This window comes from Squalius cephalus (assembly GCF_949319135.1).
Source record: "Squalius cephalus genome assembly, chromosome: 22".
NCBI classification, from domain to species: Eukaryota; Metazoa; Chordata; class Actinopteri; order Cypriniformes; family Leuciscidae; genus Squalius; species Squalius cephalus.
The window spans coordinates 29,742,964-29,763,064 of NC_137143.1; the positions used below are offsets into that span (position 1 = coordinate 29,742,964).

The 20,101-nt window shown below is 38.4% G+C and overlaps 1 protein-coding gene across 11 annotated transcripts in view; it reads left to right on the forward strand.

The window, feature by feature from the left end:
• Positions 1–20,101, forward strand: part of camta1b (calmodulin binding transcription activator 1b) — a 275,440-nt gene that overhangs the window by 223,222 nt on the left and 32,117 nt on the right. For all 11 annotated transcript variants that reach the window (XM_079858260.1, XM_079858262.1, XM_079858261.1 and 8 more), the window contains one exon: positions 6,144–6,215. In XM_079858260.1, coding sequence (XP_079714386.1) covers positions 6,144–6,215 — 72 coding nt within the window. The remainder of the gene's footprint in view (positions 1–6,143; positions 6,216–20,101) is intronic.

Genomic DNA, 20,101 nt, shown 5'->3' on the forward strand with positions numbered 1-20,101 from the left:
ATGAAAGGTCCGGCGATCCAAAAACACAAACATGTCAATATGCTTTAGTAACTCGTACACCCAAGTGAACTCGTCTGCCAATTCGATCACATTTTATCTATGCTGATTTTAAGGGAAAATCTACAGAATTATGTGGAAGGGATTTAAATGGAAAGTGTATCATTTCTGCATAAAGTGAAATTGCAATCTTTTTCTTTGAATTGAGTTCGACAGTACAATATTGGCTCAATTTTGTTTGGTGCCACTAGGGGTGCAGAAATGGCACACTAGACTTGCATTCAAAATCACATGCAAAACCTCCTGGATATGATGTCATAGTAGAAGACTTTTGTTTTTGATAAATAATACATCCCAACTAATAATAATAATAATAATATTTCATAATAATATAAAATTCTTAATCTACCTATATTGTGTTTTATTCTGCACTATGGTTGAATTAACTGTTGAATTGCCTCCTCCAGTCAGAATATGAATTGAAGCAGAATTGGAAGTTAAATTAAAATGTAACGCACTGATGCATTATGGGGGAAAAAAAATTAAGAAATTAAACTATTACAGTTTACTTAAAGCCTATAGATATTATAATGTATTATAACTGTGGTTACAATTATTCATGAGACCATTCAATGCATTATAAAGGAGCATTGCAAGGCATTCTTAATTCATTAAAATACTTTAAAGGCTTCAAGTAAAGTTTTACCAATTAAACTTTCTATATAATTTAAATCATTTTTTTATCTATAAAAAATTCAAATGTGTGTATGTGTTGTAATTCAGAATCCTGTTTGCTCGCTTCAAATTCTGGAATTGGAATTGGAATTTGAAAGACATTCTAAGTTCATTCTAAATGGTGCACAACCCTACAAAACACACACACACACACACTACTACCATGATGTCATCTCTTTTTCCAGCCACTGACTCTTGTGTGCTTTAACCTTGGATCAGAGAGAGAGAGAGAGAGAGAGAGAGAGTAATTCTAACCTTAAAAACTTGCTGATTAAAGCTAGTTTGGAGGAATTCGATTCCGCTTAATGCCTTTGGCCGTCCGCCCAGCCCTGACGACGGATCGCCATTAACATCAGCGGACAGCATGTCTTCACTCAGGCGGAGACGTGACCGGCACACACTCACACGCACACATGTGTGTCCGGCACGGCCTGTCCCCATCAGTTTCATCCTGATCTGTCTCTGATGATCAGCATCAAACCGCAGCATTGGTGTTTCCTGCGAGCCGAGATACACACTGCTCTCTCTCCTCCTGTTTCTGCAGACGCAGCGAACTCTGTCCTGTGCTTATCAGTCCCGGCTCATGGCCATTCACTGCTGATATGAGGACAGTTTGATGCTTTATTTCGGTGGGGCTTTGGGTTAAATTTCAGAGTGATAAAGCAAGTTGTAGATAAACACTTATTTTCTCAAAAACACTGGCCTGTTCACCTGTCCCGGTACAAAACATTTGAAAACTCTGTCATCCGCTTTAGACAGCGTACTCTATGAGCCTATAGACAAACTTAGTGCATACTAGCATCTGTGAAGCGATAGTATGGTCTAAGCAGTCGATCGATAGATAGATCAAATCCTTGATGACTCTGAGAAAGAATGAGCTTTCCAAAAGAAACAAAAACACTTTCTGCCCAGTCTGAAAGACTTTATTTCACACCATGGTTCCTGTGCTCTGCTACAGATTCAGTCTTGATGTCTTTTTAACCCAGCGTGAGGAAAATGAGCATCAAAGGCATTTTTGCATCATTTAAAGGGCTCATATTCAACACTTTTGTAGCATTTGATTTTTTTTTTTTTTCTAGTCAAGTTTTATTTCATGATGAATGATTTTTTTTTTTTTTTTTTTAGTTTAGATTCAATAAATGGTCTGGAGAGGGAGATTTATGATGTAGTTTGTCTAGATAGTATACATTAAAATTGAAAAATCCTGTAGTCCATAATGAGCTTGGTGTGAGAGTCCATTTCAGATTTAATGTGACCTCGTTGTGTCCTTGACATACAGCATCACTGAAAATGTCAGTATGATATTTTAACGTTTTTATAGAGGTTTGAGATTCATAATTATTAAAAGTTCATGCGGTAAAAATCGACTTAGGAGATTAAAATGCCGTGTAGAGCCAGGGTTATTATATAGTCAGATAAAACTAAAACCATAAAAACATTTTGAAATTAAAAAAAAAAAAAACATTAACTTAATAAACCTAAACTTATTTTACTTCAGCCACTTGCCACGGAAAAAAATGTAATTAATAAAAAACAAATTAAAAAGTGTATTAATAAAAATGATTATGGTATCTCATTGATACTAAAATAAGTGTGCTTGTCACCATTTGAAAAAGCAGCAAGCCTCTCCCCAGGGTTCATTGTCTGATCCTATGAAAACAACATATCAGTGTCCCGAGAAAACCATGTACGGCAGAATGAGGCAAAGACTCATGTTTCCCCTGTAGGAGATATTCAGATATTGGCATCCAATTCAGCAGCGATATACCCAACTGAAAGGCACCTTGGCGCCTGTGTTTGTGTGTGTGTGTGTGTGTGTGTGTGTGAGCACGTTACTGTGCGTGGGAGCGTGTCTCAGACACGACGGTGGCGCTGATCTAATCGTGTGAATGTAATTAGGCTTTAATTGCTCAGCGTGTGGGCCTCTGGCATCTGTCTGGGCCACAGACGGCAAATAATGCCCTCTGACGCTGTCATCTCCTAATCTCACTGTTACCAAACACCTCAGCACAACTCCCTCTGAAACCAAACACCTCGCTCTGCCGATGACGACACACTTTCACTGTACTAGATTTGCAACGTGCATCGTAATTAGCGTCGGGAAGTAAACGTTCAGATAGTCTCTTTTGCACAAGCTAACTGGTTAGAATAAAATAAAAGAACGATCAATAAAGGTTTGTTCAGCTGATTTTTTTTTATACTGAAACTGGTGCATCTGCAGTGTGTATTTATTCATGTACTTTTGGCAAAATACACATTTATAGCTTTTGTTGGTAGAATCTGGCACAGGCTACAGTCAGCATGGAAACAGGAAGTGATGTAATTCTCAAAGTGGGTAAAAAAAATGGGTGTAGGATTTAAGCAATTTTTACAAAGAAATGGCAAGTAACAAATTAAGCAGAAAGACTGAAATATTATTTTCTTGTAAAATGTACTTCAAAAGAAAATATATTTTTATAGTGTATTTAGATTATAATACGCTTTAGTTTGCTTCATAATTTCATGTATTGTAACCCTATTAGAATATTGTGTTTATTGTGTTTTATTTTTGCAAAATTTTTGCAGTTCTTTGTGGCAAAAACAATAAATAAATACATAATATTATGAACCATTTACCAGCTTTTAAAAATGATGATTTTACTTTGGAACAATTGAAAGGGATTTTGTTCCTATATTTATTTATTTTTTATGCAACAAAATTCTTTTTTTCAACTGTTTCTGAATACTTTTTCTTTCTTTTTTTCAGTAATGAAAATTAGTGTTTTATTTAATGTCCAATAATGCTGTCACCTTAATTTAGATATTTATGTTATGTCAGAAAATACCATATTTTATGTAAATATCCTCTGATTGCTATACATTCATCGGGATACTGTATTATCCCTCATTCGCTTCAATATAGTTAGCCACTCTTTGCTACAGCAGTTTGTCACATAAAGTTTGGCTTGGCAGTTTGGCTTGACTGTAAATTGTAAAACTGTGAAAAACTACTTCAAATTATGAGTAGCTTCCCTAACATTGGTTTTAGTGTGTGTGTGTGTGTGTGTGTGTGTGTGTGTGTGGGAATGATACGCTGATATGAGCTTCATTCCTGTAAAATTCAGCCAGCCAAATGTACAATAAGATCTGAGACAGGTCTCGTAATCCAGTGCTGTAAATAGACTTACAGTCCTCCTGTTATTGACCCGATGTGAAGGACACCAGTTACACACACACACACACACACACACTGAGTGTCTGAAGATCACGTCCCACTGGATATTTTTATCTGGTTATAAACAGAATCATACAAGGAAGGATTGTGTCATTTTTATATTATAGAGTAAGGGAACAAGAAAGCGGGTGTATATATATGACTGTGTGTGAATAATGTTATGATTAACAACCTTTATTCTCCTCATTGTTCAGATTTGTGTCAGTACAGAGCTGTGATATGCACTCGGGTTCATAAAGTTATTGTGCTGATGGTTTGTGTTTATTAACCTCATGCTCTAAAAGGGGGTTTTGCAATGTAGAAAAACATTTTGGGCTCTCCAAAGAACCTTCAGTAAACAGTTCAGTAAACCATTTTGTCCTTAGTGTGAACAACATTTTAATAAAAACGAAAGAACCTTTTTCCACTATAAAGAACCTTTTGTGGAATGAAAAGGTTCCATGGATGTTAAAGTTCTTCATGGAACCAATGAACCTTTATTTTTAGAGTGTGTTCACACTTGGCCTGTTTGGTTGGATTAAAACGAACCCTTGTGCGATTGCTCTGTTAGCCGGTTCATTTGAATAAGTGTGAACGCTGCCATCCGAATAGGGTGACCACCCGTCCCGCGTAGCGCGTGCGCGCACAGCGTTTGAAGCCCAATTCATGCGTCCCGCAAATTGAGACCGTGTCACGCATAATCTATGCTTGCTCAAAAAAAAATTTGGTCGCTCTATATCCTCAAGCCCCAGGCAGCCAAACGAACATTACTTGACAGTTCAGCACGCTATTGTTGCCACACCCACCCCTCAGTTGAACTGCTGACTAGGTTGTTGTCAACTTTTTCGTTGTTGTCATGACAGCGCACGTACGCGCATACCAGACACACTGGGAAGGAACTTTTAGATGCGCGCTTTCCAATTCGAAAAATGGAGAAAGAGACTGAGAGGCACCGCCATCATCAATTAAAAAGAGAAGGTGTGGGTACAAGAAAGACTGGGAAAATGAATATTTGTGGCTGAAAGGTGTTGAGGGGGATACCGAGAGGGCTTTTTGTGACCTTTGCAAAACGTCCTTCTCAATCGGACATGGAGGGGAATACGATGTCAATCGTATTTTTTTTTAAATACTTTTTTTATATATATTACTGTTCCTGTGGTGTTGAGCAACTACAATTCCTGTTAATCCTATAATTTTATATTATAATTTATTTAAAGTGAATAAATTGTAATGAAAAATAAATAAATTAAATTAAATAGTAAATCTTAAGTGGAAGTGCATCTGTCAATTCATTGAATGTTCAAAATATTATGAATCTTTATTTAGAAAAAAATACACATTGGTTGGCCTATTCATGAGCATACATCAGCAATTACACGTTTAGGGGAATAGGGCATTATTAATATACCATGTAAGGTGGTATGTGCTAGAAATGGGTAAACCACTATCAGTGAGTTTGCCTGTGGGATGGGGGCACCGCCACACCAGGCAGTGTCCCACATTGTCCCTCAGAAACATACCCCTTGTCCCCCCTTGGGATTATTAGCAGGTGGTCACCCTACATCCGAACCTTAGTGCACACTAAACTCATGTAAACATGAGCCTCTGTCCGAATCCAAGCAAACTCTGGTGCGGTTCGAGTGAAATATGAACTCAACACGGACCAAAGACATGTAAACGAACCAAAAACGGGATGAAGTCACAAGATGAGACCCTAAAAATGACAGAATGCTCAAGCATACCCGTTTTTTCTTGTCATAGTTGCTATGTTGCCCATCACAGTTCGGCACAGGCATCAGAACCACGTCTCCTCGCAGCAGATCTTCATTTGTGTGTGTGACAGAGGGATTCCCGCTGCTGTTTTGACTCCTTTACACATTTTATAAGCTCTTCACGAGTTCTCATCTGGTCAGAATATCATCATATATAGGCTACGCACACACAACGAGCGCATTTAGCCCAGAACACAGCATTGTTTTTAAGTTCCGTCGCGAAATATACGTAATAAATACCAACCAATCAGGTTGTGAACATATCCCTATGTCTTTAGGTTCGTTGTTAAAATGCCAATGTGAAAGCTAAGCGGACCAGGACTAAATGTTTTTGGTCCGGACCAAACAAACCTAAGTGTGAACACACCGTAAGAGTGCTGTTTTCCTGATGTGTGTGTGTTTATTCTCAGTGCTTAACTGACGCTGTGCTCTGTGTTTTATTTCAGTGTCTGTATGGCTGCTATGTCCACTCCTCCATCATTCCCACGTTCCACCGCCGCTGTTACTGGCTCCTGCAGGTAAGAGTTCAGCTCTTTAACACTACATACACAACCGAAAGCAACTGTCATCACCATCCTGTACCTTGTAATTCTGTCGTCTTGAGCTCTCCGTCTCTGTTAAATGCATGAACAGTCTGACAGCAATGGCAGTAATTGAGAGTCATAAACACATTTATGGAAGTATATTAGCAGCCAGAGGTCGTCTTACAGACTAGTCGATCAGTTCTACCAGTAGATGATGCTTTGGGCCTGTTGTCACATCACAGAGCAGATGTCCTTGTTCTATATTTGGCACTTTATAAGTGAACTACACAGTTCATTTAGGGTGTTCACATACAAGCCTAAATCGATGTGAACCGCTCGGAGACCCGTGAAACTACCCAAGTGTTGTCTGGAGACTGACAGAAACCATAAGCGAGCTGGACGTGAGGGTTTTTGCACCGCAAGCAGCATCAGCTGAGATGTGCAAGCTTTCATTTCCCAGCAACATCATCTGAGCGGTTCGGGAATCAGTCTCAGCCGACCGCTGACGCTGCACGCCGGGTCATTTACATGGGTAAACGGTGACTCGCACACTACACCTCAAGTTCACTGCTAAAGTGAGTAGTCGTGCAGCCCGTAGCATGTAGGCTATATGAGGTGTGTTTGTGTGTGAGTTTGAGCATGTGTATGTGTGTGAGTTAGGGTTTGCCTATATTGTTGAGATCAAATGTCCCCTCAAGGATAGTAAAACCTGAAATCATCTACACTGTGTGGAGCAGTAAACTGCGCCCATGAGGAAACGACCTAATAAACATACTAAATTATGTCTTCATGGAAATATAAAAATGCAAAGGGTCAGCTTTAGGAGCAGGGGATAGAACATATTATTAGTGCAGTATAAAAACAATCAATGGAAAATCCCCACCATGATAGAAATCAAGTGTGAGTGTGTGGGTTTATACGTTGGGGACACAGTTGCCACCAGAAGTGAGCTAAATCTGACAAAACCACACTTTGGGGACTTTAAGGGAGAAATGATTCATATATAAAGTTGATTATTATTATTATTATTATTTTAAAAATGCAGAAAGTTTGCTTTTAGCCTTCATTTAGTCGTTCCAATAGTGCTGATATAACAGTCCGGCAGCACTGGGACTTCTCACTGTTTGTGGAAAGGCAGACTGTTAAAGGGATAGTTCGGCCAAAAATGATATTTAACCCATGATTTACTCACCCTCAAGCCGTTCGAGATGCATATGTCAATCTTTTTTCAGACGAACACATTTTCAGTTATTTTAGAAAATGTCTTAGATCTTTCAGTGGTTATAATGTGAAGTTATGGGGTCCACCTCCTTCAAGTCCCAAAATGTGCATGCATCCTTCACAAAAGTAATCCATCCGGCTCCAGGGGGATAAACGAAGGCCTTCTGAGGGTAATCCGTGCGGTTTTGGTAAAAATATACATATTTAAAACTTTATAAATGAAAATATCTTGCTTCCAGCAACGGTCGACGCGCGTTCACGGCAGATGGATGCCGGCGTAGGACGTATGACGTAGCGTTTGATTTAGCTGTACTTCGTTCTACGTCACGTCGCTTCCTACACTACGTCCTACGTCATACACCGGCATCCATCTCCCGTGAACGTGCGTCGACCGTTGACGGAAGCCAGATATTTTCATTTATAAAGTTTTAAATATGTATATTTTTTACGACAAAACCGCACGGATTACCCTCAGAAGGCCTTCGTTTATCTGAGTGAATCATTTGCTCACCAGATTCATTCAAAATGACTGATTTATTTGAGAGTGAAACAAATGACTGTCTTTGAGTGTGTAACCTGAATCCTTCCTTCAACCGATTTGTTCAAAAACAGTGATTCATTAACTAATAAAACAAGTGACTGACTTTGAATCATTTGAGTCATTCCCCCAGCCTATTCATTCAAAAACACTGATTCATTCAGTAGCGAAACAAGTGGCTCAGTACGTCCGAATTCACATATTGTCTGAGTAGGTACTATATAGTATGAATATAGGTATTATGAATGAAATTCGGGTATACTACATTCGCCATGTTGTTACTGTCACGTGGCCTACCAGCATCAGTTTCGCCACTTCACTGCCGTTCATTAATCCTCTCCCGTGGCCTCATGGGATAGAAAAGTGTTCATCGAATGCACACTCCAGAATCTCGCCGGAATTAGTATGTCATCCGAGTATTTTTTTGCCTACTGTTTTTCTAATGCTATGGGTCCTATCTTGCACCCAGCGCAATTGACTTTGTATACCGCCGCATGTATCACTCCTATTTTGCACCGGACTTTTCCCTCCACAGACGCACGTCGGTAAATTAGGGAATGAACTTGTGCTCCGGGGGCGGTTCAGCGAAAAGAGGAGGCGTGTTCCGGCGCAAACGTTCCCTGGTGCTATTTTGCAGTTCCAGAAAAAACGCGTTGAAAACTGTGAAAACTGGCGTGCGCCTGGCAAATCCGCCGTTATAATAGCAATCCGCCATGGAACAAGCGTGCCTGCTTTTAAAGGGAATGTGAGATGACGCTCTGATTGGTTTATTTGACGTTACGCCCAAACCACACCTATGAATAATGAAGCTACTTCAGACCAACACATTTTAGATTTGCGTCGGGCGCAAGAGTCATTTATCCCACCGGTGTAATAGCAACGAGATTCGCCCACAAAGTTACTTGCGTTTCAGATTATTAAAATGGGCCCCTAAATTATGTCGTTTTCCGCATACTACATACAACTATTCGATTTGGGACGCAGCGGCTGACAATATGAGTTATTTGAATCACTCCCTCAACCAGCTAGTTATAAAACTGATTTATTCAGGAATGAAACAGCACTCTTGTTATCCTCATAGACTTAAAGTGGTTAATTCTTCTCTGACAGTGAGAGAGACACAGGACAGAAAACACTGATCTTATTGTGTCTCTCCAGTCTTTCCTGCTACGAGAGACGCAAAGAAGCAAAATTAACACCGCATACAAACTCCATCAATCAAAGCTGACGGGCAATAATTCACTGCATGTGAAACACACTCGCACAAGAAAAGAAATGCAGTAAAACTCTATTTTTAAAATGCAAACTTGCATTCATTTGGCAAACATCACTGATGTCCAACGGACCGCTGAAAATCACTCACATCTGCAGCATCTCTCATATCATTTCAAAAGGAGAGATTTCAAAAGTTAAAACAAAAGGTTGAGAGATCTTAAATTACATATACTAAACTGTTTTAATATTATATATTATATCAAGAATGTATAATTTACATTTCAATAACATAAGTTATATCAAAAGGAAGTCAGAGGGTGTGCTAGGATCAGTATCGGATGTTATATTGATAAAAAGTATTATTTATTTATCATATATATATATATTGCATAACACAAGTATATCAGAAAAAGGTTTTTAAAAGGTTGATGTTGATGAACTTCAGAAGATTGCACCTTGTTATTGGTCGCCATAAGGAAAACAGCATATAAACTAAATTATGTGTTTTTTTATCTAAAAAATGCTGAATGTTTATTTAGGGGATAGAATATACAGTTTGTATAAAAATCATAAAAATCATTGTGTATGGAAAGTCCCCTTAAAACATGGAAACCCAAAGTGTGTGTGTGTGTGTGTGTGTGTGTGTGTGTGTGTGTGTGTGTGTGTGTGTGTGTGTGTGTGTGTGTGTGTGTGTGTGTGTGTGTGTGTGTGTGTGTGTGTGTGCGCGTGCGTTCTAGTCTGAATGGAGGTCATTGAGGGATGAAAACATAATGCTAAACCATAAAAGAAAAAAAGGAGAAAAGAGAAAGAAATCATGTGAGAAGAGCGAGAGAACGCAGCGGTGATAAAGCGAATCTAAGCTGTCGGATTTCTCACAGTTACAGAGGCTTGAGCTCAGCTGGGCAGGTAAGAATGATTGATTACAGAGAGAGCGAGTCCACCCACATTACACAGAAAGAGAGAGAGAGAGAGAGAGAGAGAGAGAGAGAAAACCTACCCATACACATTCACAACACTTAAAACTTTCATCTTTACACTGGCACACCTGCCCAATCACAAGCAGATTATCATCAGCAGCGTTTGATTTATGAAGCAGCGTTTGCTACATATTAATGTTATATCGCAGGATGGTGTCTGCATACAAATAAAGCGCAACAGTGGGATTCTGAGGTAAAAATCCCATTCATTTACTCCATAGAGAAATTGATTTTTTATGATAATGTATAAAGGCTTCAGCGCAGACCTACTGTGAGCTCTGAGATTGTTAATCGATGGTCTAAACTTCTGTAGACTTCTAACAATCATATTAAATAGTGAAGAGGTGTGAGGAGCTCCACCAATCAGAAGGAAGCCACTGTTGCCATGGCAAAAGAGCAGGATTGTGGATGTTAATATAGCCTATGTAAATGACCTTTTGTGTTATGTTATGATTGGCTAACAGACATCATCGGTCAAAAGTTTGGGTACCATTTTTTTTATGTTTTTGAAAGAATCTCTTATAAACACCAATGTTGCATTTATTTGATCAGAAATAAAGTAAAACAGTTATATTGTGGAATATTATGACAATCTATATATATTTTAAAAATGTTATTGATTCCTGTGATCAAAGCTGAATTTTCAGCATCTTCAGTGTCACATGATCCATCAGAAATCATTCGAATATGCTGATTTGCTGTTCAAGAAATATTTCTCATTATTATCAGTGTTTAAAAAGCTGTGCTGATTAATATTTTTGTGAATAGAAAGTTCAAAAGAACAGCATTTACATGAAACAGACATGTTTTGTAACATAAAAAATTTCTTTACTGTTACTTTTGATCCATTTAACGCATCCTTGCTGATTAAAAAATATGAATTTCTTAAAAATCGTCCTGACCACAAACTTTTAAAAGGTAGTGTATAATATAGGAGGATCCCGTGCTTCTCTGGTCTGTATATATTAAAGTTTTGTCCAAATATACATTTCAAAACCAGTCATAAAATATTTATATTAGCCCTTTGATATGATGAGGATTAAAGATGCTGGTTGTGTTAGCAGTTAGCAGTCAACTGATGGGTGTAAACATGTTTAAAACACACACAGGAAGTGTGGTGCTGTTCTGCACATGTAAAGAGGAAGCGGAGGAGCCTGTGAGGCAAGAGTGTGTTAGCGCTCAGAGATGCTCATTGATTTATTCTCCAGCAGAGCAAACTGACTCACAAGGTTACACAGCAGCGATTGCTAGCCGTCACAGCGTGCACAAGACCACACCAGCTCTCAGATAGATTAAACACACACACCATTTGTGACTGTCAATCACACCTGTCAAGGTCAGGCTTTGTACTTTGCTCACATTCGTCACTTAAAGTTTTAGAAACTTGAGAAGCCCACAGGACCCCAATTAGGTTACACTTTATTTAAATGGTTTACTTTAGACATTCTACTAACTATAAGTAACTTTGCAACTACATGTCAACTTATTCAACTAAGCCAAACCCTAACAGTCAAGTTTACTAAAATAGTTAGTTGACATGTTGTTGCAAAGTTACTTACTTTCTGTTTTTTCTGTTTTAAAATATATTTTTTAATGAATAATGAAATTGAAAAATATTTTATTTCTGTTGTTAACAATGTTAAAATAAATAATGAAATATATTTTTTGTTAAAAAGTTCAAATATACAGTATAATAAAATAAAAAAGCACAAAAAGAAAAAAAGAAAACATTTTCTGAGTATCTTTCCTTGTTAAAATATATGTAAAAAATAAAATATGTAATGTCAATACCATGTTAAAATACCTTGTCAGAGCTGGTCACTTCCTGTGTAAATAGGAAGTTTATTTGCAGAATGCTACAGTGTTGACCAGTCAAAAGTGTAGACTAGTTACGCTTCGTCTCTCAGAACCGGAGGCTACAGACGGCCCCAAAAGAGCCTTTTATTTATTCATTCAGCCATGCATTTTGCCGGCGGTCTGCAGAGGCGTCTGAAACCCTGTATGGCGCGTGACATGATTGCTGTTTACCATGCGTGTCATCTGAATATTTATAAGTGAGAATGTTTTTTAACATCTTTATGGAGTATTAAGGGTTGAAAAATGCAAATCACACATTGTGAGGAAATGCAGAATGTCCTCACATTCTCTTTACTCTCTCTTTCTTTTTAACCACCTTTTTTTGATTTCATGTCTTTTGACAGCCTGTTGAAATTGTGACCACATTCTTGTATTGCAGTTGACCCGTCCATTCACTTCCATTTCATGCTGAGTAAAGCGAAGCCATTTGCTCTTTCCGCCGGGCATTAGGGAGCGTTGTGGAGTCTCGGCTGGACACACTGCACAACTGCACTTAATACAGCGTTAACATTCACCTTCAGCTCCACTGCAAACACAAGCACACACACACACACACACGCACGCTGCTTCATTCAGAGCACACGTCTTCATAGTTACAGCACCATTGTAAAAGCAGAGGTGAACAAAGTACATAACTTCCTTACTTGAGTGAAAGTACAGATACTACTGGTCAAATATTACTCTGTTACAAGTACTTAAGTAAAAGTACAGACGTACTCGTTTTTAAAAGTACTTAAGTATCAAATGTCAATTTATTGTTTTATTATTGTTGCATTGTTGTATGTAATACTTACAGGACCTTATGCCTCTGAAGCAAGTGAATACACTGACCAGTTTGTATAGTATCTGTGGAATTAAGAGCTTTTAGAATGTTAGAAAACCTATAGAAATGAAACAACTGAATTGACAAAAAAAGACAGCCATAATCATCATATTTTTTTAATTTAAAACTCCAAGCACCCCAACAAAAGAAGTACACATCTATGTGTAAACCCAGCTACACAACCACAGCTTTAACAAACAGGCAAAAATCCAATCACGTTTTAGAGACTAACATAACTACTTTCTACTCAAGGACCTTGACAGAAATGTAGTGGAGTAAAAAGTACGATATTTGTCTTTCAAATGTAGTGAAGTTAAAGTGACATGTTTGGTCTGAATTCCTCATTATTATAGCTCCACAGGCCCCTTTTCTACCCCTTTTCTGATGTGCGTCTGAGAGCAACTCGTTTTGGTGCGGTCTCTTTAAATACAATTGAGACACTTCATACCCCGCCCCCTCTCCAGGATGCAGAGGTTCAACTCCACCCCGTTCGGCCATTTTTGTAGTTTGATAGCAGAGATACGATTATCTAGCGGCACAGAAACTTTTTATTCACACGTTATTAACAAAATGTCAACAACGGAAGACTTGTCCAGCCAGCCTTACATGTTCGAGCCAGAGTCGGAGCCGGAGCGAGATGAAAATGAAGACGACGAACCTGCAGAACAACGTCTTCATATGGATGTATCGCAATGGTGTGTTACTGTATTTACACATGAAACTTTGGTCTTCCGACCTTTTACCACCGTGTCGATTTATTTTGATTAATATATGCGAGGGAGAGAGAGCAAGACAGTGTCTAGTTTGGAGACGGTGTCTTGTTTACATTTTCGCCTGGCTCCGAAGAGAGAAAGAGTGCGTGCGCGCGACCGGGTCTCTCTCTCTCTGCTCGTTCTTTCAGTTAAACATGCGCCCTGTCACAAGCGCAGCAGTTCATCTACATTAGACGGTGTAATGAAGCGTGTGGGTTACTACATCCAACAACCGAACATTTTAACTTACCCTCTCGTAACTTCTGCATCTTTTAGCTTGGACTACAAAAGTGCAGCGAGAAATAAAAATGGCGGATTGCTGGAAGTGTTGGGCTGGAAGTCAATGTCCTTATTTGGCAGTTCCGCTGCAAATACTGTGACGTAATAGTTCACAAAACGTCATAGATAACAGAAAAATCGGAACAGGTTGAAAAATAAGGCCAAAACAAAATATAAAGATATCAACGAAGCACCTGAAGAGAATAATTTCAACTTTTCTGTACTTCTAAACACTCCAAATATACAACAAAATGCATTTAAGGGCTAAAAAAGTGGATTTAGCATGATATGTCCCCTTTAAAACTCATCTTTGATCACCAAAATGACATAAATGTTTTTTCCTGTGAAAAAAAAAAAAGTATTCATGCCTTAAAATAGCTTGAATGTAACTCTACACCCTTGCTTCATTTAGTATACACAGAACCATGAATATGCAAATTAGCCCCGCCTCCACTCACACCAGCTCAGAGATCCACTCGCTCAACTTTACTGTATAAACGCGGCACAGTGGCAAATGGAAATACTGGTTTAATTCAGCCGTATATGTTCGAACCAGAAACTGATTCAGAATTATACATGCTCGTCTACAAGTCACATAACGGTAATTAATATGATTAGCCTTTGGCTTAATGTTACACAAACCATGTTCCCGTTCGCCATCTCAGAGCCAGACATCTGCCTTCTTAAAATCAGCATCCTTAGAAACGCTTTGAACGTCAGTGGAGAAAGGCATATAGTTCATCATAACATCATAATATACATCATATAGCTACATAATTCACCCGCTATGTTGCTAAATGTACACGGTTCTTCATATTATCAATAGAAAAATATACTGGGATAACTCTCGAGACTCCCCTGCTCCAGAGAATAGTAATGATAGGTTAAAGCCTTCCCGCAAGTTCACGTGATTGGTTACAAAGTAGTTTGTGACGTAAGAAACACCTGCGATTTCAAACCGGGTTTTTGGTTCACTGCAGTTTTAAGGAGAAAACACTCAGCAATGGTGTCGACTTATGAATTTGCACATGGTTTGTCTTAAAGCATCTTAAACACACCACGTAGACATATAAACAACATTAAAAACTTGATTTTCACCACAGGGGGACTTTAATAAATGTTTGTGGTCTACACTTTACTGTCTGTCCCTTTTGGGAAAATGGGAAAATACTGATGACTCATCTTGTTTGCAGGGGACGTACAGTATGCTAATTTTTGCAGAGTCTCTGTAGAATGAGAACGTCTGACAAACTGATACAACCTGCAAATGACTAGAAGCTGCAAGTTAACTAAAGGAAATTGGCTAAATCAACTCGAATATGTCCTGTCCTGCTTCAATAGAAAATACAAGAAAGAAAATTGTATTCCGAACATTTTCTTATCAAAGTAGGAGTCAAACATGCTTCAAAATAAGTATTTTATAACAAAAGTTCCCAGTGGACAATGACACTTAAACCCTCCCAAACTTTAGGCATTATTCGTTTCCTTTTGAAGTTCAGCACTGTTCTTTCCCAAAAAGACTAACTTGAAAAGTGAAAGCCATGACTTAAGCCTTCCGTCTGAACACTACGTGACATATCCAAGCCTTTCTGTCAAGTCCTTGAGGAGAACTGAGACTTCCTGTGCCAGCCAACCTGAGAGCCGTGAAAACACACACACGCACACACACACACATGCATTTGTTGAAATCCACAGATCCTCAGGAGATGATTGTGACCTCCACTCACAGGAGGTCCTGAGACAAATGTGGCGTGTTGTGGAGCCAGTGAGCCATTAGTGCAGTTTTCCCCTTGACCTCTCAGACAGGAACAGCCATTATGGCTTTGTTCGAACAAAAACCTCAAGGTGGGTTCAGTGTTTCAAAGCCCGGCAGGTTTCGTCTGGAAGTAGTGGTTTCTGAGAACGTGTGTGTGTGTGTGTGTGTTAGAGAGACAGACTGACAGAGAAAGAACAGCAAAAGTCAAGGAGCAAGAGCTCACAGCCCATTAAATAATACATCCTTCCTGAAAGGCCTTAAGGTAGCGCTGAAGCCGAAGCGTTCTGGAGCTGATTACGAGCTGTTCGCCTCTGACACACACACACACACACACACACACACCCTCACCAGTCCAGCAAACGGGAAGACACGCGGACACTAGATATCGCTTGCAAGCTAAATAAAAGCTGAAAAGTTCTTCAACAAAAGGAAAGCCATATATCCAGATTTCAGTGGTGTGAGTAACCGTGAAAGCTGCAGAACAGTATCAGGAGCACAAAGACTCTGTTCAGAACCTCTTCGCCCGGCGTCACGGACCAGACCGGGAGAAACAGGATTTGTCTGCTCGTGGTTTTGTTCCGGAGTTATTTTATTTCGACCTTGTAACTCTCATTCACATTTTAGCATATTTTTATTTTAGTATTTCTTTTTGAAGTAAAGATAATACCATATACCAGAATTTTAATTAAAATAATGAAATATCTAAATAAATTAGGGCTGTCAAAACGATTAATCGCATCTAACATAAAAGTTTGTGTTTATATAGTGTGTGTGTGTGTGCGCGTGTGTGTGTGTGTGTTTGTGTGCGTGTATGTGTGTGTGTGTGTATATATATATATATATATATACACACACACACATACACTATATAAACACACTTATAGATGTCAGATGTGATAAATCGATTTGACAGAACAAATATAAATGTATAATTTGTTATATATTATATAATTATATAAAGAAATATTATATATATTTTATAGAAATAATTTGTTATTAATATTATACAATTATATATTGTATATAATTACAATTGTATATATTACACAATTTAATTATATTACTAAATATAATTGTATATTTTTTTATAGAAATAATCAGTTATATGTCATAGTTATATTTAGTTAATTTATTTATTTTGTCAATTCATTTATTTAATGCTGTCATATTGTTGGCAGCTAATCTTGGGAATAATAATACATGTAATGTTATTGATAGGCTCATATATTTTGAGTGGGTGAATATCTTTGGAATTGTGTGTAGTGGATTTAAATACGCTAAATATGGTAAAACAAGAGTGATAAAGTCTTACTGGTATCTGAAAGCATTATAAATTAGCAAATAAAAATGTATTTTATCTGTTTATTGAACTTGTACTTGAAAATGTGAAAAATGTGATTATAATAAGGAAAAAATAAATAAATAGGGTCACCGTGATTTAGCCAACTAAAACATTCCTGTCCGAAAACATAGTCATATCTTTAACCATAACTTGGTTATTCATGATTGGTGAATAAAACTGATGTAGAAGCACCTGGTTGTAAACCTAAACTAGACATAAACTGTAAACTTGTCCCTCTTATCTGATTGGTTGATTGGAATGAATGAGGCGTTTATATAGCGCTTTCATATGTACTACTGTACACCCAAAACGCTTTACAATCATATCAGGTTTCTCTCGTCGTCCACCACCAGTGTGAATCTTGGATGATGCGACGGCAGCCACAGTATAACGGCACCAGTGCGCTCACACACACCAGCTGTAGGTGGAGAGGAGAGAGACAGAGAGATAGAGACAATTCAGTGGATGGGGTTATTAGGAGACCATGATTGGTAAGTTCCAATGGAGGGAATTTGGCCAGGACACCGGGATTACTCCCCTAGTCTTTACGAGAAGTGCCATGGGATTTTTAATGACCACAGAGAGTCAGGACCTCGGTTTAATGTCTCATCCGAAGGACAGAATGTTGTTTTAGGATCAACAAAGATGTTAAAGGGGAACTATGCAGTTTTTTTTAGCTTAATCTACCTTAAAGCGGCGCTATGCAGTTTTGGCAATTTCTTTGCTGTTTTCGCTTTTTGCTCGCAGGTTTCTCTATAGAGCTCCCCCTACAGCTTCGGAATAGATATTTGACAACACTGTCGTCAAAACTCGTTGGCGACTCCCCCCCCCCTCCCATCTTCTCCCTCTGGTCATGTGCTTTTGTTTTCAAAGAAGCTGCGAATGCACGGAGCCATGTCCACTGAGGTATGTATGATACACAGAAGGCTAGCATATAAATGTACATGTGCAGTGCCGTAAAGCAATTTGTTACATCGCGAGACCTGATATCACGCGATACTTCCCGCCGGCCCAAAGTTGCAAGGGTGTTTTTTCTGCTCACACCCGAGAGGGGGAAGCGAGACGGCCACCATTCAACCCGAAAAAAAGTCATATAACCATTCCAATGACTCCGAAGCTGTTCAGTTAAGGTAAATTAAGCTAAAAAAAAAACTGCATAGTTTACCTTTAACTGAACAACTGAACTGAAATTGCTTTACGGCACTGCACACATACATTTATATGCTAGCCTTCTGTGTATCATACATACCTCAGTGGACATGGCTCCGTGCATTCGCAGCTTCTTTGAAAACAAATGCACATGACCAGAGGGAGAAGATGGGAGGGGGGAGAGTCGCCAACGAGTTTTGACGACAGTGTTGTCAAATATCTATTCCGAAGCTGTAGGGGGAGCTCTATAGAGAAACCCGCGAGCAAAAAGCGAGAAAACAGCGGAGAAATTGCTAAAACTGCATAGCACCACTTTAATCTAGGAACATTGTGAAATCACGTTTTCCAATAAATAAACATGCAAGGTGTGAGCGATGTGTGGAATTGTATGATTTGATAGGCACTGACATTCTGTGAAAAACTGTGGAGTTTTATGTGCAGGCACAGATTCATTTCTGGTTATGCCAATAAAACTCAATAAAAAAGAGAGAGAGAGAGAGGGAGGCAGATGTGTTGGAGGATGAGAGCGATACATCACTGAACAGTCACTGCTCTAGAAGCTTCTCTGGACTTTCACTATTCGGAGGGGTGCAACTTCAGGTCTATCCCACGAGATCAGAGAGAAAGAGAGAGCAAATGAAAGAAAAGAGGAGAGAAAATAACAGCTGAAAAATATCACAAAGGCCCAGCTGCTAATTGAAAAGAGAGCAAATTAATTACGGTAATGAAGCAATTAAAGCGCTGTCACGCAACCAAGACTCTCTTTAAGTCCGGTAAGCATTTTTGTTTCTCAAGCATTCCCCCGGTGTCCGTGTGCAGCTTCTCATCGTTCCTCGGTTTCTTCTCCTTCATTAACACACTTTCAATCTAGTGGAACACAAACACAAATGGGGAGAAACGAGCTGAAATAGGATATTTTCCCCAGTAAAACAGAAGGTCAAACAGAGGTCACACCATGTATATTTCAATACATAATCATGTCTTCAAGTAAAAACAGTAGATTTGAAGCATCAAGTGGCAAAAGACAAAAAAAAAAGCTTAAATCATATATATTCTTTGAAAGCAAGCTTTCATATTGTACACACTCATGTAGATTTATCTTGTTCTAAAGGTGCATTTTTGATATTTTGACAATGATGCTCGTTAAGAATGCTCAGATATTCTCAAAAGATTTATAACTCTTTCTTTCCCCTTTATCTCTTAATGTGTTTCATTGATGTACACAAACATAGTTATAAATAGACATTTTGGCCACACACACTCAAATCACACACAATGATTGATGTTCGCTTTTCAGCCTTTTCATTATGTCCGACCTTGCATGCAAAGATATATTTATTAATTTTTTCACTTTGTTTGAGTCCATCATGCATCAGTTTTTCTCTGTGCTCTCTGAGACTCTTGGGAACTTTATTGAAATTTAAATTATACTTTTAAAATATATTTTACATTAATGCAAGTCATCCTGCCATCATAAATAAAATGAATTACTTTCATAATTTAAATAATTATATTTTTGTCCAGTTTGTTTCTGTCTCTTTCTTTCTTTTTCTCTCTCTCGCATTCTTGTCACATCTCTCGCTTTTTCTGCATCTGTGTTTTAAAGATTAATGCTGTATTGATGTCCTCAATTAATTTCCTGTTATGCCACAGTAGATCTTCTCAACTCTCTTGCACATCTCCATTTGCTTAAGAGACGTCTCTATTCCCCGTGGCAGATGCCTGTCAGTAGAGCTGCATGTGTGTTCATTTGTATTCATGTGGGTCTGTGCATGTAAATAAAAGTGAGAAAAATATGATTAACGCTCTGATGCTGGTGTCCACTAACAGTCATCTTTAAAAATCCATTTTAACTGTTCAGGATGTATTACAATCAAACCACTGTGAGTGATGAGCTTTAACCCTTACCTATAATTCTATTTGGCTGTCCGATTTTATATGTCGTTATATTTTTAATTAATGAATATAAAT